This window comes from Lissotriton helveticus, chromosome 7 (assembly GCF_964261635.1).
Source record: "Lissotriton helveticus chromosome 7, aLisHel1.1, whole genome shotgun sequence".
Taxonomy (NCBI): Eukaryota; Metazoa; Chordata; class Amphibia; order Caudata; family Salamandridae; genus Lissotriton; species Lissotriton helveticus.
In genome coordinates this window covers 702778527-702805000 of record NC_136068.1, presented here as the reverse complement: position 1 = coordinate 702805000, position 26474 = coordinate 702778527, and the positions used below count along the sequence as shown (strand labels likewise).

The window sequence follows — 26474 nt, the reverse complement described above, 5'->3', positions numbered from 1 at the left end:
TCTCATATTGCACCCCTCCCATTGTGTTCTTCTTTAAATATCGGTCCACTCTGAGTATCCATCAATCCAAGATCTCATCCTATGCAATCCTCTTCCAGTCCCATTATGTGTCCTCTGCTGTTACCTATCCTTTCCCGTATGCACCCGCTCCTAGGGTTCTTCCTCTCACTGTCTATTCCCACTCTTATTTATCATCAGCTCAAATTATCTGCCTCCAACTAGTATCTCTTCGCTACCAGTATTCACCATAATCTACATTGCCCCCTCCTAGTATCTGTGTGTTCAAGTGTGCTTCCACATTCAACGTCATTTCACAGCAGCTGTTGACTAGCAGTACCATGGCTTCCGCTAGCGTTCATTGTGTCCAGGTACCCTTCCACTCCCAGCACACACCCCGGACCAGTATGCCCCCATCCGCCACTAATATCCTCCCTTGCTCACCTCCATCCCTTCCTAGATTCTGTGCTCTCCTAATAGGCCCTCTATTTCCACACAGTCCTTCTCCCCCTCCCGCCCCAGTATCAATCCCCTTGCAGTATCTATTTCGTCCCTGTATCTATCCCCTCACTCTATTGCTCTTAAATAAGAATATGTGCAAATAAAGTTGCAAAAGGCAGTGAAAAGTGTACAACCTTTGTACACTTTCCATAAATCTTTGCAATTTTTACAAGAAAGAAATGTGAATTTTCGCACACCATTAGGTAAAAAAAACCCTGCTCCTGATGCAATATTCAAAAACGTGAAATCTACCATTTGTATTTATGTGATTGAAGTATTTTGAACAGAAACACGGTACGCCGTGCAATTCATGGTTCCACAGAAGGTGAATGGTGCTGCATGAGAATTTACAGTGACAGATCATTGCATATAATATTTCAGATATTACATTGGCCGCCATATACTTTTGGTTCAGATCTGGAATATGTGCTGATGTATACATTATAAATGGATAAAGTTTCAAACTTAACTTCGAAGCATCTAGTTTGCAATGTTTGCTGAGATTCAAAACGTAAGTTAAAACAAACTTGATATTGCGAGAGAGTTTTTGTTTTCTCCGAACAAAATCAATTTTTTGAGAACGACTTCACACAAAAACATTTTCTGATAAGAAGTCACCTGAAAAAAAAATCTTTATCCTACAAAACTATATTTAGAACCCATATTGCGCCTTCCTTTTTGAGTCTCACTGGCGTAGCTGTCTATTGTTGAAAGCACTATTGTGTACAACACTATATTTAGAGGTGGGTTATGGCTCTACCCGTTGCTTATCAATGGTAGTTTTCTTTCTTCTGTTTTGATGGATTTCCTTTCTCTGCTTCTGCACGTCAATCCCTTGGATCGTGGCTTCTGTACCAGCCTTTTAAGTGTATGACTTGTATCCTTCCATGGATGACATCAGGTAACTACCATTTTCTTACAGCACCTCATGAGAATACATGTGATTTATTTATCTCTCCTCCATGTGCTGCTTCGGTCTCCCATGCCTGCCCCCTGTGCTTTCCACATTGCTCCATTCGTACATTGTTTCCCCTGCTCTTCTCCGCCCTAATGGTCTTTTTCCTTCTTATTTTCCCCTCCAGCTCCTCTATTACTCTCCCATCCATTCCCATTCATTGAGGCCCCCCGCCACTCACCAGCATGGAGGGCCCAGTAGATAAAATTTGACAACAGGCAGCCATTCTCTAGTCTATAATATATATGTGCACACGTTTTATTTTTTAATTTGCCATTCGAAGATGGGCATCTACCTTCTTAGAACAACAAATAAAAATGTAAAAAAAAAAAAAGCTGTTGCCCACTGTCATCATGACTTTTATTTTCGCCTATGCTGCTCATCATCATCAGCAAACATTTTCTTTTTAATTACGTTCACTAATGGCAAAAAAATGTCCACTGCATCATTATGACTCATATGTGCTCAAGCTACTGAGGTATGCATTTGCATACATTCTCACACTGGGGTCAGTGTTTTGCCTTTTTTTTTTCTTTTGCTGATGCTGTTCAGCAATGGTGATTAGAATGTTTTTGTCTTTTTGCAGATACTTTTCAGATCAGCCATGAATGTCAGTAAAGACAAAAGTTGACCTTTCATAAACAAGACCTATTGAATTGATTTGGCAATGCTTGTTTTATTAACTTGTACAGTTTGGAAAGATCAAGAAGATCGTAAAAAAAATCACAGAGATGCTGGGGACCTTTTTTGACACATCCCTGTAATATTTCCATATATTATACCCGGCATATGGTCAGACTGATTTGCATATAGCCATGTCTGAACTGGGGTGGCAGAGTGGGCTAAAGAACGGTGATGGATCAAACCCAGATCTTTTGACTGGGTGTGAGTGTTTGATTGATTCAGATGCTCCGTCCAGCACCATCCCCTTTTGTACCGCTTTGGCCGCCATAAGTGTGGCAGGGTATGCTCAGACGAGAGTCCCTTGCTCACTTTGCCACTGGATTCAAGCAAGCCGGGCTGAAGACGGCTGGAATGCCAGAAACCGGTCCTCGGAAGCTTGTTTCCGGTCCAGGGAAGGCATGGCTTGGCAGTTCGGGCTGGATTGTTCCCATGAGGCACAGTGTCAGACTGATTTGAATATAGCCATGTCTGAACTGGGGTGGCAGAGTGGGCTAAAGAACGGTGATGGATCAAACCCAGATCTTTTGACTGGGTGTGAGTGTTTGATTGGTTCAGATGCTCCGTCCATCACCACCCCCTTTTGTACCATATATCATACCCGGCATATTCGTAATATTTTTATATGCATTTTCTACCCAAAGTGATCTGATGTTTTAACAACATCGCAAATCATGAAATATTCATGGTTGGGGTAGATTTCTAGTACACAGTCAGCGCTGCGCTGTGTGAGTGGCGCTGTGTAGACTCATTACAGTCCTCCTCAGGTTTGAACCTAAGACCTAGCAGGGGAAAGTGCTACTGACCTTTAGCTAAGGTGGTCTTCCAAAGGTGTTACTGACGGTCAGCTGAGGTGGTCTTCCAAACCATACTTGTAGGGTGATTCTGCAGAGAAGGACTAATCAAACAAACGTTCCAGCCACTTATTTCACCACTAGGGGTGGGGGACATTGTTCAGGGCTTTCTTTCTTAGTATGTGGAATTCCCACAAGAATTTAAGACTTTTTGAGGGAAATGCAAGGGCTGCCATCCAAGTATAAATTAGGACTTTTCTATTGCTCATCAGAGATCTATTCTCACAACAGGATTGCGATTATAAAGGATGTTGCATACATTTCCCTTGCGAAGATCCACTGTCCAGTTCTTGTAAATCCCACACTGGACATTGCTAGCAGAGAGCAAACGGCACATGCTGAAATCCTGTTAATCCCATTTCTGCCCCAACCAGCTCTCCCCAGAGAGACAGATAACCAACCAATCGGAGTAAGGTAATAGAAAATTACGCAAAATAGGGGCAGCCCAAAAATATGGAGCTACACAAGAAGATTAGCTAGTATAACACAAATTGCACACAGCTCTATTGACCACTTGGGAGTGAATTAAATTACTTTTCCAATTCTTGCTCATTGACACAGGGCAGAAAGTGTGGCTGTTGTCATTATATGTTAACAGCTGGCAGGCATCTGAGGTTCTGTGATCATGTTCCGATACTGGTAGCACTAAGGAAATGTTCAGGATTTTATTTTTTGTTTCACATCAGTTGTAAGTTACATCTGTGTGAAGATTTTTCTCCCCATCTAAGTTTTGTGTATATATTTTTTTTAATGTTCCTGGTTTCCCTTTGCCTTAGCCTCTGCAAAGATTTTCTGTGCAAGGGGAGGCCATTTTTACTCATATCAAAACCACCCATGATGGACAGTACATGCACATTATTTTCTTCTCTGCAAGGTACCCTTTCTCAAAGTATATTGTGGCAGGAGTATCAATTTATTCTGTGGCAGGAGTATGCAAGTATACTATGGCAGGAGTATGCAAGAATACTGTAACAGGAGTATGCAAGAATACTGTGGCAGGAGTATGCAAGTAAAATGTGGCAGGAGTACGCAAGTATACTGTGGCAGGAGTACGCAAGTATACTGTAGCAGGAGTACGCAGGTATACTGTGGCAGGAGTATGCAAGTATACTGTAGCAGGAGTATGCAAGTATACTGTGGCAGGAGTGTATAAATATACTGTGGCAGAAGAATAAACGTATACTGTGGTAGAAGTATAGACGTATATTCTGGCAGAAGTACGTAAATATACTGTGGCAGGAGTATAAACGTATACTGTGGCAAATATACCTTTTGCAATCTCAACTACAGCAAATGTCGCCAGTTGTTCATGCTATTGTGAGAAAGCATAAGACTTTGCAAACTTTAGGATGTTTTCAAAAGAACTGTGCAAAGGTTGCAACCACTTTTCAAATATCCATTCCAATATCTATAAATAAACAGTTTCATTGCAATGTTTGTAAAAGGGAGCACTGGACTAGCGATTGACCTAGGATTCACTGAAAAGGCATTACAATTAATATATTCTGCAAAATGTTTCAAATAAGGGAGTTATTAATTGAGAAGACATCTGTAGAAAATCCCAAAGTTAGTCCATTTTTTTAAAATCTGTAGCTTAGCGTTTAGGTGACTTGGCAATATATGTTACTAAAAAAACAGAGTAGCAGGAACTTAAGTTTTTAAGCATTCATATGGTTTAAGAAATCACACATTAAAACGTTACATCCAAAACATTTAGAAAATAGGGTGAAACACTTGGAAGAGATTTGTTTCATTACTTTATCTGCTGGCCATCATATGTTTTTAGCATATTCAATTGTTTCAAGATGCAGAAAGTTCTGCCCAGAGGTATGCTGTTTATGCCCCAGCCGTTGGTATTATTGTATCGACTCCAGGAGGATAAACGCCACCACTCGGTGACATTACAGCGGTTCACAACAGCAAGCACAACAAGCTATAGTGGCAGGGATGCTGGATTCTGCAGTGTGCCTTAAACTGTCAGCACATAAACAGCGACGCACCTGAATTGTAGCTAGACTGGATGACGACGTTCTTTTAACACCTGGGAGTTTTGTTCTTTTTATTACGTGTTTCGCGTCTGTCTCTTACGTTTTTGTAATATTACAAAAGTATATAGGAAGAAAGGCAGATGTTCTTCAGCCAATGCCGTCACAGAATGCTTTCTTTTTGGTCCGCTGACCCATTAGATGTTAAAGTCAGTCCAGCAGACAAAGCGGCCTCTCTAGCAGCGAGTGTCTGGGGCAGCTCAAAACATCTCAATTTTAAAGGACATGCGTCTTGTTCCCGACAAAATAAAATGGAAGGAGGCCCACGTGGGACGTAATAGGGAACGTGGGAATGACAACACGCCCACCAAAGTAACTCGGGCCCCCAATCTGTTTCCGGGGGCCCAGCACTTGGCTAAAAAATACCTGTGAGATGTGGGGCCTCTCGTCACATTCTGAAGGTGCGGGGGGTGGGGGGGGGGGGGGGGTACCATTTTTTGGTGAGTTACGCAGCAGACGCGCGCCCACCATGCTCTTGGTAATGCCCCGTCATTTTCTGTTGACTACATTCCCCGGCAAGTAACAGATTAGCTCAGCACTTTTACAATCTAATTGTGGGATACAATGCGGGTCTCTGTGTCGTTATTTAATAATATAAAACGAATAATAATAGTGTAATTTTTGTTGTTGTTTCCAGGATTGTTTAAATATTTAAAAAGATGCTTGAAGGCCTCGGGAAGGGTGGGAAGAACTGCGCGTGGGAAGGGGGCGGGGGAGCGGAGTAGAAGTCTTAAACCCAATGGCTTCCATACATTTTCCGATCTAAAGTTTCCATTGTTTACGAGGCTCTTTCCAACGCAGCCCATACATAAGAGAAAACGCTTTCAGCAACAAGTCCGCAACGCTACGAAGCGCGTAACTTTGGCAGAAGCGCTATATAAAAAGGTCGTATTGATAATTTTGAAAGTAGTATCGTGATCGATATAAACTGCAACAGTATCGCGATACTCTAATAACAGAAGGCATATCATTATTATTTTCAGAACCGGTATATTATAGAGCATGTAATTATTTGTCCATCTCAGCTGTGATGTCTTCCTGCCTGCCTCTGGCCGCTCCTTTTTTACCATGTCACATTTTTATTTTTATTTTATTATTTTGGTGTGGCCTGTTACAGCAATGTCTAACACGTGTTTTCTCGGAGATCAGACAACCATTTTCAGAAAAAGTAAGCTGCCAATTGACTGACACGTCTGGAAGACAATATATTGTGCTTAGTACAGTCGGATTGGCTGTCTCCAATCCTGCCTGTCTCGTGGTTTCTATCAATGTTCGTAGATAAGGGGTTTGGGACCCTCGGGATAAAGGGATTTGTCCAGGATCACACACTTTCTACAAGTGCGAAAGTTTGAATTAGAACCGGTCCCATGATGGGCGGTTTAAGCATTTGCTCCATAGCTGTGGTGAACCGAGCTCCTCTGGTTGAAGGAATCTGTGTGTGTGTGGTTTGAACAGGGAGTGTCATCTGTTTACCACGCGCAAACATACATTTTTAATGCGCCTTCCGATACGTCAATTTAACACGTGTCGTGGTTAACCGGCTGCTTCAGCCTCCAGTCCCAGGCAAAAGCCAGCTGGAGTAATTGTAACAGCGATGCTTCGCTTTCTGTTTTGGAAAACAGAGAGGCAACAGCTTCAGGATCCTACAGTGCTTGGAGGGCGTCATAGAAGCACTTTCGGGTTTGGGCAAGCTGCACTAGACCACAACAGTTTATCAGGACGGCACTCTTTGCAGATGAGCGGATTGAGAAAGTGAGGTCAGATTTGGACACAGATTAATTTACAGAGAACACTTAGCGCCTCGCTGCATTTGCAAGGCTGACTTTAGCACTACATAAGATAAGCTACCAAAAGGCGCTCCATTAAGCCCAGTTCACGTTCTTACATTCTGATACTTGCACTGTTTCCATTATGAATACAGGAAAGAGTGGCCGAAAGGGAAGGAAAAGACTGGGCTAGCTCCTCGCATGTACAGGGGACAGCTCCATAGATCTGCCCAGAACACAATAAGCCCCCCTCTTTATCTCCACAGTGGTGCAGTCCACGGACCATTCCTGCTGCATCTGCATTTAATAAACATAATACAATAATTAAAACGCTGGGGAGAGGCTCCGTTTTACAATCCCAGACCGTTTTGTAGAAATAGCAACATGGAATCATTATATGCGCAGATTTTAATTTAAAAATGTAAACACAAGATCTGTTGGGGGAGATGTGAGAAAGTTACAATAGGCAAACGTTTATGTTACATAATCAAGTCCCGCAAATTTGGCGTGTGGAGATTGTGTTCGGTGAAATTAAATTGTCCCACGTTTGTGGATACCTTGGTTTCCAACCAAAGGGAAACAGATAGCTGTATTAAAATTGAATTGAATTGTATTAAAATCCATTTTGTTTAATAAAAGAAAATGTAAAAGTTGAATCCAAATAGTCTGGTCCAATAACGTAGCGAGGCAGGGTTTAGTGACGTCAAGACACCACTCGACCTGGGGTTTATAGCGCCGCTTGGCTGATCATTAGCTAGGATGCTACACGTGTAAGCCTCTCCCCTGCCATTGAAACCTGCCCGCGGCACACTCGGACCACACCAAAGCAAACCCAGCCTTTCATCTTTCAGAGACTCGGAACAAGGAGACATTTTGATGAAACAAGGCTTCTTCTTTGCTGAGCAGTCAGATCACTAACCTCTTTTAGCAGGCGCTATATGAAAGCGTCGGTGTTATTACATGGCTAAGAAAATAAACACTCGTATAGTTTCATTGAGCTGTTCGGGTAATTTAACATTTATATAATTGCCCGCGTCACATCAATGCACGTGGGGCGCACACTCCCTCTCGGCATAACTCTGTATGCACTGCTTGTATCTAATAATGTCGCGATGTTGGGAAACAGTAGATATCACGTGTATCACACTCGCAACCTTGTTTGTGCCTCAGTGGTGTGACCTCGTCATTATGGAAGCAGAGAACCTGAGTGCATTTGAGGCTGTAGTCTAGAGTTTAATGGGCACACGCTGTTCATCCAATGTGTTTAGCGCCAAGCAGATCAGCTTGAACCGTCAGGTCAGGGCGCTTCTTGACATACAGAATTGTTTGCGCTGACCCAACGATTCAGGGAGGGAACTGCAGAGATGCACGGACCACGGCCTGAAGGGGTTAAAAGGAACGGAGTCCGGAGCAGGGACCGGCAGACGCAGTCTGTCGATGACAGGTTCTGTCTGCAGCTCCCGCCTCTGGGAGCCGAGCCTGCGGCCCAGCAGCGCTCAGCAGCCTCCCCCAGGGGCCCGGACTCTGCCCGCGGCCGTCAGCAGGCCTCGAGCAAAGGTGGAGAGAACAGAGGGTGGGGGTTGCCCCCAAACACACACATGCACACTTTCGCGTGCTGTCTATTCCCCGTGCACCCCTGATGCAAGGTTTAGTGGGCTGGGACTATTTGTTTGAAAAAGCGGGCCACGTGCTTTGATTTTCCCAATGAAAATGTTTGCATTTCAATATGTACATGTATTGCATTTAATACCGTTCAGCTGAACACGTGTGCGTTCTGGCTCCAGGAAAGGTCAAGACAGGGGTGGGCCCCAAGGCCATGGAGAAGAGTGCCGCAGGTGCACGGTCTCTGCCTCTCTCTCTCCATGTCTCTCTCTCTCTCTCTAAATATCTCTCTCTCTCTCTCTTTCTCAAAATCTCTCTCTCTGTATCTCTCTGAGACAATGTTGAAATGGCTAACCCTTGTGTTGAGTTTTACACACACCGCACCATTACCGCCGCCTCTCCCCCCATGACACCATGGCACCAAAACCAGGCATGACATGACAAATGACTTGCCTCTTAGTTCACTAATGGCATTGCCATCAGGGCAGAGAAGGGAGGGGGCAGGAATGATCTTCAGTTCAAAATGCTTTCTTTTAATTGAATCTTTGCAATGAAGTGATATCATCTGATGTACTATGTAAAATGAAACCTGTATGCATTTTTAAAAATACTTTTTTTGAATTTCGAAGACATCTTTTCATATTCTAACGTGATGTTTGTTGCATGATTTACATAACAAATATTTCCAAGACTCTGATAGTGCACAGGCTCTTAGAGCAGGCCTTTTGCTTGGCTCTCCTTAATGTGTTACTTTCCCACCTCTAATTGCACATTCCTGGTTTGAGAATACAAATAGTGGGAATAGTACATCTAGCCCTGGTGTAGGAAAGTGAATTTACAGCATGAGTTATTTTTATTTACTCATTATTTTTTATTTACAAAGTATGTTTTTTGTTCTGGGAGCAGGCATGTTTTTGGAACACTCCTCTATTAAGCAGTCGGACAAGCACAGCAGAACTAGAGTTAAAATAAGGCATTAAATCAGTTCTGAAACATGTGCCAAATGACTCAGTTTTCTATTTGTGTACTACCCTTAATTCTCCAAGAAACTGCAGACATTACGCATGCGAGATGCGCAGTCACGTACCAAATGCTTGTGAGTTACCCAAGTAGTCTAAGGTGCTATAAAAAGATGTAGCACACACCCTAGTTATAATTTTTGAAAGACATTTTTTTTGCTCCAAAACATGTTCCATGCAGAAAAAGTTAGACAATTAGTATAAGCATAACTGAAAACGGAAAAACAGATTTTCTAGTTCCTATAACAGAGATTTGTTAGGCTATATTTTTTAGCCAAAGTTCTTGCAGTTTTTTGTGTTTTTTAAGTCTAGGTTTTCACCGGGACAATAGTATACATTGTGAAAAATTAGCAATATCACGAGAGCACCAGCTTCCCATTCAATAGTTACAGTTTTGGGATCTGGGATGGGAAGTAGTGAAAAGAAATATGCTTGTGTTTTTCTGCAAGAAGTGATAAGAAAACACTATTTTTCACAGGTTTGGTATTACTTGTTTCAGTTATTTACAATTAAAGGTAATGAACATTTTATGCAAATGCACAGGTTTGTACTTGTTCTCTTTGGATGAATATCTAAGGTGATTGGTTAGGAGGCGGAGTGTGGTGGGAGCCCATATATGGTCCTGAGGACAATATATGCCCATGTTATCCCCACAGCCATCAGGATTGCATCCACGCAGCTCCAATTTAGGAAATATTTGAAGACTCACCTCTTTCAATAACACTGCATCACAATCACCAACCATACACAACCCAGCTTCCCTTCCTATTACTTGACGACTAAGTTTGCCTTTGACCATACACAGCGCTCTGCTGCATTTTGGTCAGATTTGTGGTTTAGAAATACCGTATAAATACATAAATAGAGGAAATGGCTCATGCTTTCGCCACTCTGGGGTAGATAAAAGGAGGTCCATTAAGTTGTGAAAAAACAACTCCGGTCTTATAAGGGTCATCCCTTCAGCTGGTTCCAGGTCATGATGGTGATGTAAGGCCAGGCCTGGTGTTCCTGCCTCCATCACAAATGCTGCTGGGGCTTATAGCGTCACATCCTAAGTATGGGAAAACCTGGTAGAATACATACTTTACTTGAAAACCTGAGTCTGGCTAAACAAAAAATATCCTTCTGAAATGGGCCATGTTGACAACTGCACAGCGAGAGACATTTCAATTAGTGGTCGGTACTTTTTAAGTAGCCTTTAAACTAATGTTTGATGCTTAGTGGCTGTTATTTCATAACATGTTAGGACATGGTTGTACTTAATTAAGAACTAGACCCCAGTGGGTCATAATTAAGGCAGCTTTACCACTGTACTTGGTCGTATTTCTGTAAAGGAGAGGGTTGCCACAGTCTCTGAAGCTAGATCAGCCCTGCTCGGGGTTTCCAGTCTCTCTCTAACAGTGGATAGCATGTGTTATTTTTAATATAAATCAGCCGCAGACTGCGTCCTGCACCTCCTTGCCAGTGTGGCACTGAGCCCGTTGCCTGGTGGCGTCAGTAGAAAACGTTCCCCAAACCAACATGGCGGCCTCGTGTAGCAGGAACCGTGGTGACTCCCGCATTTTCTTCTTGCACTCCCCTAGGGTCTCTGCTCCTCCTGATGCCACTGCTCCCACGTTCTTTCACGGGTTCTCTTCCATCGCCCTCCCTCCTCTGCTTGTTACTCTTGCCCCTGCAGAGCTGCCCTGGTCATTCTGCTCCCTGCCTTTGAAGATGATGACGTTTATGGAGTCATCTCTTTATGGTTGTCGGCTTCTTATTACATGTGAATGCTCTCTGTAAGGGATGCTTCCCATCTCAATTGTTGTAGGTTATTTCCAATGTACCGACTGCTCTTATGGTTGAGTAGCGCTTTATACAAATGCAAAATAGATAAATAAACTCATAATATCTACAGAGCAGCCTAGTGGATAATATCATGTGTGGTACATTCAGCAGAGAGAAACATAACATTGAACTCTAGGACTTTGAGTTATACTTTTTGACATAGTGAGTTTTGGTCTTTAAAAGTGCCAACCATGGCCGGACTGGCCGTAGTTGGCACTGGGCATTTTTCTGGTGGGTCGGTTGTGTTACAGGGGGCCGGTTTGTGTTACAGGGGGCCGGTTTGTGTTACAGGGGGCCGGTTTGTGTTACAGAGGGCCGGTTGTGCAGCAGTGCTGCAATATCACCCCCTGTAACAAAAGCGGGAGCGTTGCGTTGTTAGCACCTCCCACCCCTAGGGCCAGTCAGGCAGCAATCGCCAGGGCTGGTGCTGTTCCCAGTCCGGCCCTGGTGCCAACTGCTAGGGACCAAAAAGCCAGCACTAGGTGAGGTGACCATGCAGCTGCCTAACTGTGAACACAAGAAGGGATGCAACCAATGAAGTGCCACTGCAGTCATGGACCCTCTGTGATCACACCTTCGTGTTCTGCCAAATATGCTTTGACCGAACAACACCTTCTAGATTTGAATGTGGCATAACCTAAAACCTGCACTGTCATAGACACTCAATCACCTCACCCTTTCCCCTCTCTTCCATTGGTTGACTCTTCTTAAAGCGCCAGCAGCAGAAGATGAAACATTCATTTGTAGAATGACCTCATTCTCATGAATTATGGTTTTCAACCAATGGGAAGCCTAGAAAGGACTTCTGTCCGACTTTCTCCTCACCAGCCAATGGGTGTCTAAGAACAAGGGTGCCTTTGAATAGCCATAACATCAACTGTCAGCTGTCGGCAGCCACAGGTAAGAGAGGGGGGAGGCTGCTAGCCCCAAAACTTGTGCTCCCCCCATGCAATGCCACTGGCAAAAACAGATTTACTTAAACCCCTACAACTAACAAAACATATAAATATATTCACCTACTTGTTGCAAATAAATGGCATGGCACCATTTTTAATTGAATTATTTTAACTGCCATGTTCTTTTGACAAAAAAAAAAAAAGATATGCATGTTACTTTTCTTGACTGTGCCCTGACTTATGAGAGACGAAGCCTGGAGTGGGTCAGGATGCTCCTCCCACAACAACGGTAATAAATGGCATATTACACTCTGTGCATCTGCATATAAGGTATAATGCCACATCCTTTTTTCATGAACATTTGTTTTAGTTAAAAAATGTAACACTCTTTCCCACAATTATTGCTATGGTGCACAGGTCGCATTCTTTGCTAGTAGTGCAGTATAGTGAACCTGGCATAAGAACCAGACTGCACTACCAATACCTTTGCACAATGACCAGCTCTTGTACCAGTCTGGAGACCCCTTCAATGTGATCCTAAATCACTGAAGGACTTTAGCCCCACTCACCCTGCTGGAGGTCAATGCTTTCTTTTAAAACAAATGTTAAAAACACCCCGTCAGGTCACATGCAGATGCACAGAGTGTAATAATATGCTATTTATTACCATTGTTGAGGGAGGAGCGGTTCATCTCGACTCAGTCCAGGACTGCTTCTTGAGAGTCAGGCCCACCCCCATGCAGGGCAAGCTTTAGGGCAGTGCTCACTTCTTGAGAGTCAGGCCTCCCCACACACAGGGCGGGCTTCAAAGTGGATACCTGAGTGGATTAGTACAGACAACCTTTACCAGTGCTTTAAAACAAATGAAATGCATTGAAGAGAGTAGCTATGGAGAATTGAGGGGCCCATTTACCAGGTGGTAGTGAGGGAATCTGAGGAGGAAGTGAAAGGAGGGGGGGGTAAAAAAGATTATTGCACCAGGCACTACCAGCACTAAAGTCGTCCCTGACCCTCACACACTCAACTCTGCTGAAGCAGCATACAGCTTATACGAAAGTAAACCACACTGTTAGAAACGTGTGACAATACACAACCTGTCTCGCTGGTCCCGGGATACTTCTTTCCAGTCCAGGGAGGACCTCGCCTGGCAGTTCGGACTGGACTGTTCCCATTGGGCACAGGGTCAAGACTGAGTGGCATTTGGCTGGGTCCAAACTGGAATGGCATGGCGAACACAAATCGATGGATTTAGGCCCAGATCTCTGTAGTGGGGTGAATGTATGACATTGTTCTGCATTCTGTCCATCAATTGTTCTTTTTGCAGGGTGTGGTGCCTGCACACAGATCACTGCAGCAGATGCATAAACCTACCAAACAATTCACTTAAGATAACATGAATCATTTTTACTGCCCATTCGCCCTGGCAGAGGCTCATTGTTGCAGCCTTTAAGTGGTGCAATTATTTCTGAATGAAATGAGGCTGCTTTGTCTGCACAGAATGCTTTCTTCTAGGAGACTCTGGGAGGCGAAGGGGAGTTTTGCAACCACCACGACAGCAAACGCCGGAACACACAAAATGAGCAGTGGGTGTAGAAAATGTAGATAGAGTTTAAGACGTGTTCGGCGGCTGATTATACATTAGATTGGCGTCAGGGCAACGCTCGGGGTTTGGGTTAAATTAGATCGAGGGGAGGGGGCGGGGCTCCGGACCAGCAGGGAGGGCAATTATTGTTTTTCCCTTTACCATAAAGAATTACGAATTCCCTTAAAATGGATGACTTCGCGTTGACAAATTTCGGGCAGGATGTGGTTCCTGTCTGTACTTTAAATCACTCCCAGCAGCGCTCTCCGCCTCGGCTTTTATTACCTCGGACGGTGCCAGCCCAGTTACAATCTGCTCTAATTGAAGGAAAACAGAGAACTGGGAGCGCTCAGGAAGGGGGGGGGGGGGCATAGGCGGGGCACCCAATGTGTACTTTGCACCAGCGGAACACTGAAACCTCCTAAATTCGCACCAAATAGGAATCGAAATTTACACCAAGGTCTGTGCATTCGTGAAATTTTCAGGAAGTGCTGGCAGTGTGCCACTGTGATCCTCTAAACGTTTATCTGCGGAAATGTCGGGTGACGTTTAAAATGTGGGGGCAAAGAGTCCCAGAGAGTCTGAAGACGCTGTCAGCGTATGGGGGCCACAGAGAGCCCTCCGAAGGAACATTATTCGCCGCTAAAGGCAGAAGTCATCGGATGGAGAGGGCCAAAGCACGGAAACTGGCCCTTCCATTGTGGTCGCGAAGTGTAAAGACAGCAATAATGTTGATGCTTTGCATCTCCCCGACATTCCAGGGCCCCAGTGCCACTGCACCTGTTGCACTACTAGAAGCTACGTCCCATCCCGTTAGAGAGCATATGGATGAGACTCCGGAACAATCAGGCTAGCATCTTTAATGAGGTTTATTTAACAGTTTTCAGCACGTGGCTCGGATTTCCAAACAGAATGGTCGCCTTTTGTCGTTTTCTGTAAACTTCTACCCCTACCGGCCGGGGAGAGGTGGTGTGCCCGCCCAGAGTGGAGGATTGTGGGGCGAGATTGAGACCCGCTCGTGCGGGAGATTGTGGGGCGTCGATTTCATAAATCCACGCTGGATTAGGAGCAGAAACACCCCACGGGGCCCTCTTTAGGGTGTTAAACTGTCGTGCAATCAACGGTGTTCACAAGACATAAACGCGCACTACACAGCCAGGCATGGTAATTTAAAGCGCCCTGAGGTTGGAGGAATAGAAGGCGCCGTACAACACATCGAGGAAACCGAAATTTAAAAAAAAGGCATGGCAAGATGAAATAGTTTAGTACAGTTAAAAGGGCAATAGCCGAACAAGGAACACACTGCGTTCTAAAAGTGGCAGGGATCGGTACGTTTATGCCACATAAAACGCGCTGGGAATTGTCAGAAATATGTGTTAGTTTGTTTTATGAACAGGGCCGTGTGGTTAATGCCTTTCCTTTTTAGAGTCTCTGTAGCCACTTGAATACTATGAGTAATATAGATGGAACGCATGCATGTGTAAATATACACATAGCAATACGAAAAGTGTGCACGGTTGTAAAGGGCTGTTACAGCGAGACGGTGTACCTTGGACGTGCGCTTGTGTTTTTAAATCCGTGAGAGAAGTTGTGGCCGAGCGCCCAAGTGTCACCAGCGGGCACAGGTGACCCACACTTCGGTAAAGTTACACGTGTGCCGTCCCTACCTGCATCGGGTGCAGATCAGTGCTCTTATCTCTGTCTTGAGCCCATCGAGATTTGAAGCCACAGGAACATTTTTGCTCCCAGCACTGTGAGTGTGTGTTTAATTAATAGGACTAGGCCAGGTAAAGACACGCATCGCCCTGGAGAGGGCAACCCGCAGTCCAGTCCCCTCGTCCTGTGAGCTGTGAGAGGCCCGAACCCCAGTCCAGCCGCGGAATGCACGCACGGTTTCACCTGGAGGGGCCGCTGTTACTGGGAGCGGTCTTGCCTCGAACTGCAGCGCTCTGGTCACTTCTAAGCGCTGGAAACAACCGGCGTTACGATTACTCAAGATAATTTGCCGACCTCAGAAGGATGGTCTACCCATGACATCCGATGCCAGCAGCGAGTGTGCAACTCTAAGCCACCTCGTACTGTGGTTGTGTTTGTGAGGTACTTCCGCCGTTCTGAGTCCAAGCATTCACTAACGAAGTCGTTAAATTGTCAGGTTTCGTTTTTAACCCTAAGTTAATTTCAAGTGAACAGTATTTTTCGCATAGAGGCACGGGTATTCACGGGAAGGGGCGCCTGAAGTTCTGTGATGGGCAACCGGCCCTTACAGAAATGCAGGGTTTGCAAAAAACGTTATTTCTCCGTTTCAATTTTATAAAATTGCCAACGTTTATTGACACTGGTTGAAAAAAAATGGTCAGGGGGCCTGCACACATCTGCAGCTAAACGAACGAATTTATATTAAAATTCCTTGTTTCTTAAAAAGAAAAAGGCAGGGCTGAACAGAAGTGGGCAGTGATAGGGGTGATGGACAGGTTAATTCCCCATAAGAGGATTTCTTCCCAAATGTAAACCATTTTCTAAATGTCCCTGTAATGCAGACTTTATTAATGGGATTAGTGTAACGCTCACAAGCTGCCCATTGTGTCTGCCTTAATTACACGTTGTGCAGTTTGCAAACAGTGCTTCGGGGTCACCAACGTTTGAGCCTGTGCAGTGACAGAGGGAGCAGGGAGGCCGCAAAAAGACGGTGCAAATGCGGCCATGTTGTTGGCTTATCAATGGCTCATATAGGACACTGCGCTATTCACCGCTCATCTATTATCAGACATATTATTTCATTATTTATTACATACTCGACGTGGCCTGTGAGATCGACAATGTTTTTAATATAACCACAGGCCTCCGAGGTTCTGCACTAGCGATCGTTATATGTATGTTTTATATAGAAAAAGGGTCATGGCATAGTGCATGTTTATCAAATGTGCTGTAGAGAGAGCGGTATTGTTCATTTATTACACATGTAAGCTCGGGAAAGCTTGTTCGTTTATTACATACGTACACAACCCTGCAATGTTGTATGTTTATGCTCTTTCTACAATATACTGCTATATAGTTGTTGTTTTTTTATCGCACGAACACACACAGTTATGTCTCTAAAGTACACATGCAGAAATACCCAGCAATAAAGTTCATGTAATGCAAACAGGCGCGCGACCCTGGAGCATTGCTCGTTTCAGTTCATCTATTAAACACACAGACACGCAGGATCCGGTAATAGTGTTCGTTTATTGCACACGCAGACACAAACACGAGCACACCAGCGCGGCACACACAAGCAAGACCATGGAATATTGCTCATTTGAATGAATCTATTTCACACACACACAGGATGCAGCAAACTAGTTTGTGCATTACAAACACACATAGGCACCAGCATGGAATGCTGTTCATTCATGTAACACTTGCAGGGTCCTACCACAGTTTTTACACAGCATTGGGACCCCACGGTGCACGGACTTCTTGCACAGAACTGGCACCCAATGGTACACACACTGCTTACACAACACTTGGCCCCCAGGGTACCTGCACTTCAGCGAGCAGCACACTTGTGTTTACTATGGTGGGAAGCGGGTGTGGCAGGAGGAGGTGGTCCCCTGTTGCACACAGATGTGCAAAGCGACAGCCAGATGTGCTGCTGTAGGTCTGATGGACACTGCCTCTTCGGCCCCTCCGCACGTTACGAATGAGTGCTCCCACCTGCTCACACCAAGCAGAGGCCCTTCAAAGCTCTGCGTGTCGGGCAGCCATACAATGGAGCCATGTAGATGGAAGCGCCTAGCGGTACCACGGCACAGTAATCGAAGCACTCTTAGAAAGTCCATAGTGTTAGCATGTTCACAAGTGCTGGTGTGAGCCTTAGGGCAAACGCTGACACGAAATGAGCTGCAAGCACAGCCCTCCCATGACGTCAGTATGTCAAATCACGCGTTACATATAAAGCAGAGAGTGCCACGAAGCCTCTCAAGCACTAGAAAATGTGCGCATGCTCTAATGTGACTGTTGATGATGTATTTGTTTTTAAAGAAGCCGTCGACGGGAAATATTTTCGAGAGTTTGAATTTCTAGGTAGGATGACACATTGTAAAGGATGTTTCTTTTTTTAACTGAGTGATATTTTAATTTGAATCAGTTTATATGCCCGTCATTGTCTGAACATGTATTTAATATGGTGTTGTTTTTTTAAAGTGGAAATGATTCATTTATTTATTTGAAGTCACTGTAATAAAATATTATAAATTGTTTAGTTCGTCTGTCCCGGTCGTTAAAACGACTTTTAAAACAAATTCTGATGTATTGATAGTGGAATCACAATTGACTACGTGAGAATATTCCAAATAAATATGACAGAAAAGAAAGCGAATGTGAAACGAAGTGACGTGTGTCTAGCATGTTTTTGACCCAGAAAACACAAGGGAAAGTCGCTGCAAGTAATGGGCTACGGTTATCAGATCACAGTACAGTCTAAGAAAGGGCTATATAGACACATGTATATGTATATATATATATATATATATATATATATATATATATATATATATATACACATATATATGTATGTAATGTATGTATACACGTGTGGTTGCGTATAATATATATATTTATACAGACATACATATTGATATATATGCTTCCTCTCCGGCTTATGAGAGAATTTCCAGTGTTGCCCTTCCTGTAGTTCACTTTACAGGACTACGAGGTCTGTTTTTTTTACAGTACTAGGATAACAGCCTTATATAAGGAATCACAAATTGTGTCTGTGTGTGCGTGAGGAGGTTTTGAGCACGTGTATGTGCGTGCGTCTTCGTGAGTGTGCATTAGCGGGTGCATACCAGGTGGCTGCTTTTATTTTCGTGGTTAAGTGAAAATGTAAATATCTGATGTAAATTTAAAGTGCCTTCGGATGTTATTGTCAAGAAAAGAAACGGTAACACTTAAACACCTTAAATCTGACACCAATAGGTCACTGTATAAGACAGGTTTATTTTATGGTTTCCCATTGGTCAGCAAATCGATGGGCCGGCCACACCCAGATGGACTGTTGCTGTGACTGATATAAAGGCCGGGGCTTCGGAGCGCTTTGAAAATTCTCACAGTGGGTTGGAAGAAGCCTTTTCATATACCACATGGCGCTCTGTGCGCCTTGTACACACTTTGTGTGTTCAGCTATATATTGCACAATAGCAATAACATGTTTTTTTGTTTTTCTGCGATTGCCAAGGCCTCAGGCAGTGCTTAATGAATTGTCAGTGTTGTGTTTTATTTAAGTACGTCCGTGGTCCCACCCAGAACAGTAGGGTCCAACTTCGAAAATATATCGTCTTCTTATAATGAGCCAGCAGTTGTTGTGTCTATGTCCTTACATTTTAAAATCCTCTTTCAGCGGGGTAAACGACTACTGCCTGCAGGGTCATAGGAACGGACGTCATCTCGGCTGCACAAACAAGCACCGTGTGTCCTTGGGCAGTTCTGCTTCATCCCTCTGCCTCCCACTTTATCTGGCAATATTAGGATGACCCAGAGGTCATTCTATTCTATGATACACCTGCACTGTTAAAAGAAAATGGGGGTGAAACTATCGGAGGCAAAACATGCATGTGATGTTCAACGAGGGTGCATGAAAGGGAATGATGTGGTTATGGAAACACTGGCTAGTGAGAAAAGCAAAGTAGTGACGCGTGCATCCACGTGCACCCCTGGCGGGGCTACCTGTGGCCTGTGGGAACATGGGGTACATCAAAGACCTTCTACAAGGCACGGTTTTGGGGAGGAGGAGTGGTAAGCACTGGTGCCACAGCCAAAGAATAGAAGACGTTCAAGGGTGGACTTTAACCCCCCACCCCAACACCCACACACTCCGCCACCCCCACACGGAGATGGCAGTGGGGCCCGAGTGCAACACCAGCAGGACTAGCCGGATCTGCAGCCAGATCTATGGTTCATTACCTTCCCACGTCACCATATAAAAACAGCACTTTTATTTTTCGGGGAAATGTGTATTTATTTTATATCATAAAGTTACCTTGTACCAAATACGCACAATGCGTGTACTGCTTCGCATATAAATATGTCATTCCTAAGAGTCAAGAAAATAACGTCCAAAGATTCAGTCAGAAACGTATTCAACTCTTCACCAACTAAGCTCCGGAAAGGGGGAATTGTTTTACTTCTAAATTAATTGTTGATGTTAATGTTTTAATTCGGGCGCCTAGATAAGCGCCAAGGGGTTCCCCGCCAGAATTAGCGCTCCATCTTACCTGCGTGCATGTTGTGACCATTTGTATAGCGCCTTCTACCACCAGTAAAGCATCCCTTCTATGTTTTTTAATCCTTGGGCCCAGGATTTGGGGGTCATGTTGGAGTAATATACATTGCTATATTAGATCGCAAGGACTGTAATAGTGTCCCCTCTGCTTACCTTCACCCCTCCACACCATAGTCCTGCTCTTCCACCCACCTTGTTTGTGTCTGCATTGCTGGCTCAGGCGTTCACTTCCAGATCAGAGGGGTCGTGGTGCAGTGCCATAGCACAAAATAATGGCCCCTCCCACACACACAATGCAAAGAGCCCCCCCCCCCCCCTGAATCTCCAATATCTCACAAGCTTTCATTGGCCTTGGGTGGAAAGGGATCCCCATGAAGGGTTGGGGGTCCCCTGGAGGCTTGGGACCCCATGTGCAACGCCTCTGTCGTGGGGATCATGTAATACACCCCAGAGTCTGAAAAACTCCGGCGCACGTGCCTGAGAAATCTTCATTACTTTGCATGTTTTTTCTCAGTGCAGAAAAGTTGAATTTCCTCATGTATAGGACATAGGACAGTGTTGGTGAGGGGGGGGGGGGGTACAGTGGGTGGGGGTGCCAACATTTCCAACGTTTTAGGGCTTCTGCCAAATTCACTAGATATATTTACTGAAGAGCAAGACGCTGCAGCCACGTTCAACGCCCCATCCCTCCAAAGGATGACCCAGAAACATGTCGCTTAAGAAGACATGAACCAGTTCATGTTGTGTTTTCGTGCCCCTGCCGCCTGGGAGGGCCCCGTCTGCCCTTGAGGCTACTGGGCGACTGCTGCTCGCTCCTCCACGCTGGTTCTTTTCTGCTACGTGACTTTCCCTCGTCTGCTCTGGGTAGTTAAACTATGCAGGATTGTTTTACTGACTGGAACTGAGCCGTAATCCTGTTGACATTAATATGTGTCATCGGATCTGTCCCGTGTGCATAATATGATTTTAATACATCGCCGGCACGCGATATCTGGCCGGCCGGACTTCGAGGGTTTGAAGCCGGGTTCAGCGCGTGCATTCTGGAAAAAAGGGGGCATTGTTGACAACCTCAAATTGCAGCCCGTGGTACATTTTAAAATAACGTGGGCACGCGCCTAGTTTCTAAAAAAACAAACGAGTGCAATGTCATGTATTGCGCCACTATTCTGATTAGTTCCGTAGCGCCCACACACCCTTACAAAGTCCTGTGTGGGCGCTACAGTTCACTTTCTTTTGTCCATGGCATAAGAATGGAAAGCTGAGCAGGTGCGGAAAAGACCGAAACCTGCGACCACCAATTTTCACACAGGATTAACCCTGTGGTGTCCCCAGGGGGGTGCCCAGGAGCCAATAGCATTTAGAACCACGCGCCCTTTTGGTGTGTGCCTGGAGCTACTCTAGTCTTCCATGATATTGGTAGAAGTTTCTCGACCTGCTTTACAGATTTCGGCGCTAGGACGCGCTTCTCTTTATAACATAAAGGGAAGTTACATTAAATGCAAACACTCCTTCTATGGTACCCCAAACACCAATGTCACTCGAGGACGTCCTTCAATTCCCTTAAAGAGACACAATCGCCACACAGAGATTGCTATTGCTGGCTTCATTCCGGCCTGTATTGCATGACAGGCAATTCAGCGCGTGGGTTAAATAAACATTTAGGAAGTACCATATATTATTGATAACAATGCTATAAGTGTGTGTGTGTGGACATATAATACTAAAATAAAAAATAGACAAGGCTATTTTTTTTTGCAAACTCTGCCTGCTTTAACGCTAGAACGCAAACTGACATGACATTCATAGGTTTGTGATACGAAGCTAAAATTGACTTCGTTGCACGAGCTTTTTCGGCTAACTTAAAGATTGGTTGCTTTAACGTATTAAACGAACATTCCTGGTGTTTTATGACATGAAATGTGCCTGGTTGCACTAAGCACCGACACTAAACACAACGCCATAAAAATGACCGCGTTCCCCGGCCAAGATAGCAAGAACCACAACAGTAAATGTGACAACGGCTAAAAAGTCAAGGCGGCAACAGCCACGAGACCTCTTCCTGGTGTCACAGTTAATAAGCAAACTGTTAGGATTTCTTAGAATCCGCGTTTCAAAGCAACAGCTGTTTATATGTGACATAAAGCGCTTTACACTGAAATAAAGAAATCAACGAAGAGTTATACTGAAAATAAGAAATAAATGTACAATGCAGACAGAAAATGGAGTCGAGAAGTATCTGACCATCAACCCCACCTCACGGGAGGAAAACCGACCGCTTTATCCCTGCAGGAAGCGCGGATATAGTCGGTCCGGGGACCGTTTTACACGCACAAAAGCCAGTCAGCTCACCGAGATGAACGCTGGGCATTGAAATATACGGAGATCTGGAGCGCGAGAGACAAGGCCTACACAGACATCCATCCTTCGGAAGTGGGTACACCGAATACAATAAATTGGGTTACAGTAAAACCTGCTTCTTGCTGCGCTTAGAAGCGCAGGAGGGCGTTGTAAAGCGCTATATATCAATAGAGTATGCCTTTATGTAGCAATAAAGCAGGCTGGTTTATTCGTGCAATTGCCACTGATGTGGATGGCGATAGGTAAGACTTTGAATGCAATAACCACCCCCGAGCCGGGGAGGGGGGGGCAAAAGGGCAAATAATGCAACAACCCCAAACCAGTGAAGGCGGCAGAGACGCTTCAGTCACTAAGCAATACTTACATGACGTCCTCGAGACGAGCCTATACATTCGGCGAGAACCAGGTGAAATGTACAACTATATTAGTGCAACAGTATACGGTGTGGTATAGATCGGTTCATTTATCTGGAAGATTCATTAGATAAGGCAATCTGCAGGTTACCCAGAAAGTCGAAAGTATAAATCGGCCTTTTCCGACTTGAAGTTGTTATTTTGTAATGGACCCGGCGCCAGGAGCCAATATTGAGAGTGAATAACTTTAAATTCAGGAACTAATGGAGCGGTTTATGAACTTGAGGCACCCCTCTTAATATGGGCCATCCCCCAGTGTATATAGAGGCAAGAACCGGTTTAAGGTGCCACGGAGACTGAGCCAACATGAAGAGTAAATAACTTTAAACTCAGGGACAGGTGGAGCGGTTTATGAACTGCTAGGGCCCCTCTCATTATGGGGCACCCTTCAGTGTATATAGTGAGACGAGCCGTTTTAAGGTGTTATTGAGACCGAGCTAAAACTAAATGTTTATATAACTTTGAACTTAGGGACAGATGGAGCGGTTTATGACCTGGCGGCGCCGCTCTCATTCTGAAGCATCCCCAGTGTGAACAGTGACATGAACCGGTTTAAGGCCGAGGGGACTGAGCACACATTAAGAATTAATGTCTCTAAACTCGGGGTCAGAGTGTGCGGTTTATAAACTGACGACGCCCCGGCCATTCTAGAGCGTCTCCGCAGTGTAAACAGGGAGATGAACCGGCTTAAGGTGTTATGCGGTACGCTGGTAACTGCTGGCCAGAGCAAAGGGGGTGACGCGAGTGGTGTGAGGATTCCACGATCCACCCTGTGGTAGGGGCTGATGGGATTCTACGGTGAATACAGACATCCCGGAAGCGAAGTGGGCCTGTTTCTGAATGCATCTCTGTGCAGCATGGCGCCGGGGACACCGCCGTCTCTGCAGTGCAGTGCACGCGGACATGCTGCCGTTCATAAAGCGACTCTTACCAGCCACCCAGGACTGGAGGCGAATTACACGAGGCGCTCGTTTGTCATATGAATGTGCAGTTGTGTTCTTTATATTGTGTAACCCCCAAAGTACAATGGTCCGTTTAAAATAGTTTGTATAAGTCAAAACTCATTTTAGCAAATTATAAAGTAAATACCAGGCGTTGCATTTGCATGTTCGTGCAATCTTTGACCACCTCGGAAGGGTGGAAGACTAAATTCTCTCTCTTGAATTGCAGGTGGCTCCAGCGTCAGTTTCCACCGTGTCGCTAGTTCACCGCGTTGCCTGTTCCTTGTCCTACGCCGAATATAAACTGCGGCGTACTTAACAGCAACGCAATAAATACAAATGTTTTATACATTGATCACCGGTGCACAGGCCTTATGTACTGCTTTAGTTATGGAAAAACGACTTGAGATTTGATCGTTTCATAGTTTTAATGAGGTTTGGTTAGGACATTAAGCATTAATAAAAAAGAACCACTCCCATACTCAGAAAGTGAAAGCGTCCACATTTACAGTGATATTCTAAGAGGCACGAGGCCATTTGCCTCTACATACACTTATAACTATTGTAGATTATAAAGCGCTGCCTTCTGCCCTATGATGAACAAGGCTACCGTTGGCTTACAAGGGGTGGGGTGGGAGACCTCGCAAACGACGAGTGGGGGTAATATACTAGTCGCTGTAGGCAGAGAGGCCGAAATACAGGGACCGCCACGCGCCAAGTACTCGGAGCACAAGTCAGCCTGGTACTGGAGACATCTCTCCCATCCATTACACACAGTGCACTGTACATGTTGGCATCCATGCATTGCTATGTGGCAGTGCGGTATAGCTCGCAGGCATGACACCCAATCCAGTGCATAATTTGTGCCGGCTCTCACAGGTGGCGGGCATCGCCTCTCATTTTTGGAGTCCTCTGCTTATTTTTTCTTCATCGGTATTTGAGAGAGCTGCAGAAAAGGGATAAAGGAGGAGACGAGAAAGATAGGAAAATGCGGCAAAGGGAAAACGCGGGGGGGGGGGGGATGCACTGCAAGAGTTGAGATGAAGGGAAGAGTAGAGTGCTGCAAGAAAGAGGCATGGAGTGAAATCAAGACCAGGGACCTGGTGTTTAGTAACTCTGGCATTCTGCAGCGCTGGCAGCGGGCTCCTCGAAATGCTTGAGGTCTCTTCACATAACAGTACGATTATCTCCTTTTAATATACTGTTTGTGCAGCAGGGGGTGATAGTATCTAATCCTTCTGATGGCGCACACAGGGGGGAGTCCTGTGCGCGGAAGAATGCATCATCAGCGGCGGGTGATGGGAGCACGCGCCAGTCGACACCTTATTACACATGCAATGCATTTTACCCGTGCAAATATGTCAGGCTATAGCGCAGCTCATGCGACATTGAAGTTCACAGATACAATTCGCAGGATCCCTTTACTGCAGCAGATAACACCTATCCCATTGCGTGTATGCACTCTTTGGATTGCAGGGGACTGGAGGGGCTATCAGCTTTTTTTGTATCACAGCCCCCGGTGCATGAAGTAGAACATACAATATAGTATACATATTGCATAAAAAAGACAGCTCAGCTGCCATCAAGGCTGGTGGGAGCAGCCCCCCTCTTTCCCCAGTTGCCCCCAGTACTCACTTGGCGGCGGAGAGTATCGGCCCCCGTCCTTGGCCCAGGCCCCCCCGTCCTCAGAGTTCTCCGACTTGACCGAGGCGGTGTCCATGGAGGCCGAGCCCCCCAGGGGGCTGGGGCTGTCCCGCGCCCCTCTGAAGGTGGGGTGCTGGGGCTGCGGCGGGGGCGCCCCCCGCGGGGAGCACCGCGTGTCCGCCATCAGCGCCTCCACGGAGAAGGGTAAGCTGGAGACCCGCACCTTATCCGCGCTGGGGGTGGCCGGCACCGGGCTGCCCTCCTCGTCCGAAGACAAGTCCTCCTTCCCCGTCGAAGACCGCGCCATCATCATCCTCACTGCTGCTGCTGGGGGGAGGAAGAGTCCTGCAACCCTCCAGGACTCCCCGGAACCCGCTGTCCGTCCCGCAGCCACCAGAACAACAGCCCCAACCTGCAGCGCGCAGCTCTGTCACCTCCGGCTCCTCCGACAGCACTCCCTCAAACTTTCTTCCTCTCGTTTGTTTTGTTTTTGATTTTTTTCATTTTGTCCCCGGAGGCCCAGCCAATCCCGGCCGCCGACGAAACTCCAGGGCTCGCGCCATTGGCTGACAGCCTCCTCCCCGGTTCCCTTCAAGGTTCTGTAAAAAAAAATCAATTAGGGGTTAATTACATAGACTGCAGCAGGCTGCACCGTGTCATTAGCCGGACCCTGGAGGCTGCGATCACAGGCGCATTGAAAAGCCACTCGAGCAATTACGGCTGATTATACGAAGAGGAAGCTCGAGTAACCTTGGCTCTCTTTCTTCTCTCTCTCTCGCTGCTGCCACCCCGGGCCCTCCCTCTGCCCCGCTGCGCCGTCTCTCCGCCTGTCTACATGTAAACAGTTAACAGATCACCTGAGCTTTCATCTGAGACACTTACACAGGAAAACAATTGTTCCCAGCTTTTGAAGTCTGCGGCTCGCGAGCTCGTTTCAAGCAGTGGCGGTGGTGGGAGGGGGTGTTTATGGTGCGACTTCGGCTTCTGTATTCCCCCCTTCCCTGGGGGTTAAAGGGAAGTCTCGGTTTAATTTGACGAGCTCCGAAGAGCTCGGGCCTGAGTCACGTCACTAGTGCGAAGGAATCCGAGAAAAGGGAAACAAAACTCTTGCATTGCCGAACGTGTATTCGG

The 26474-nt window shown here is 45.6% G+C and overlaps 1 protein-coding gene across 1 annotated transcript in view; it reads right to left on the bottom strand.

Annotated features, from left to right (window-relative positions):
* MSX2 (msh homeobox 2) overlaps window positions 1-25806 on the bottom strand; it is a 35487-nt gene extending 9681 nt beyond the window's left edge. Inside the window, exon 1 of the mRNA XM_078653029.1 lies at window positions 25335-25806. Coding sequence (XP_078509155.1) covers window positions 25335-25656 — 322 coding nt within the window. The 5' untranslated portion in view covers window positions 25657-25806. The remainder of the gene's footprint in view (window positions 1-25334) is intronic.
* Window positions 25807-26474: the final 668 nt, after the last annotated feature.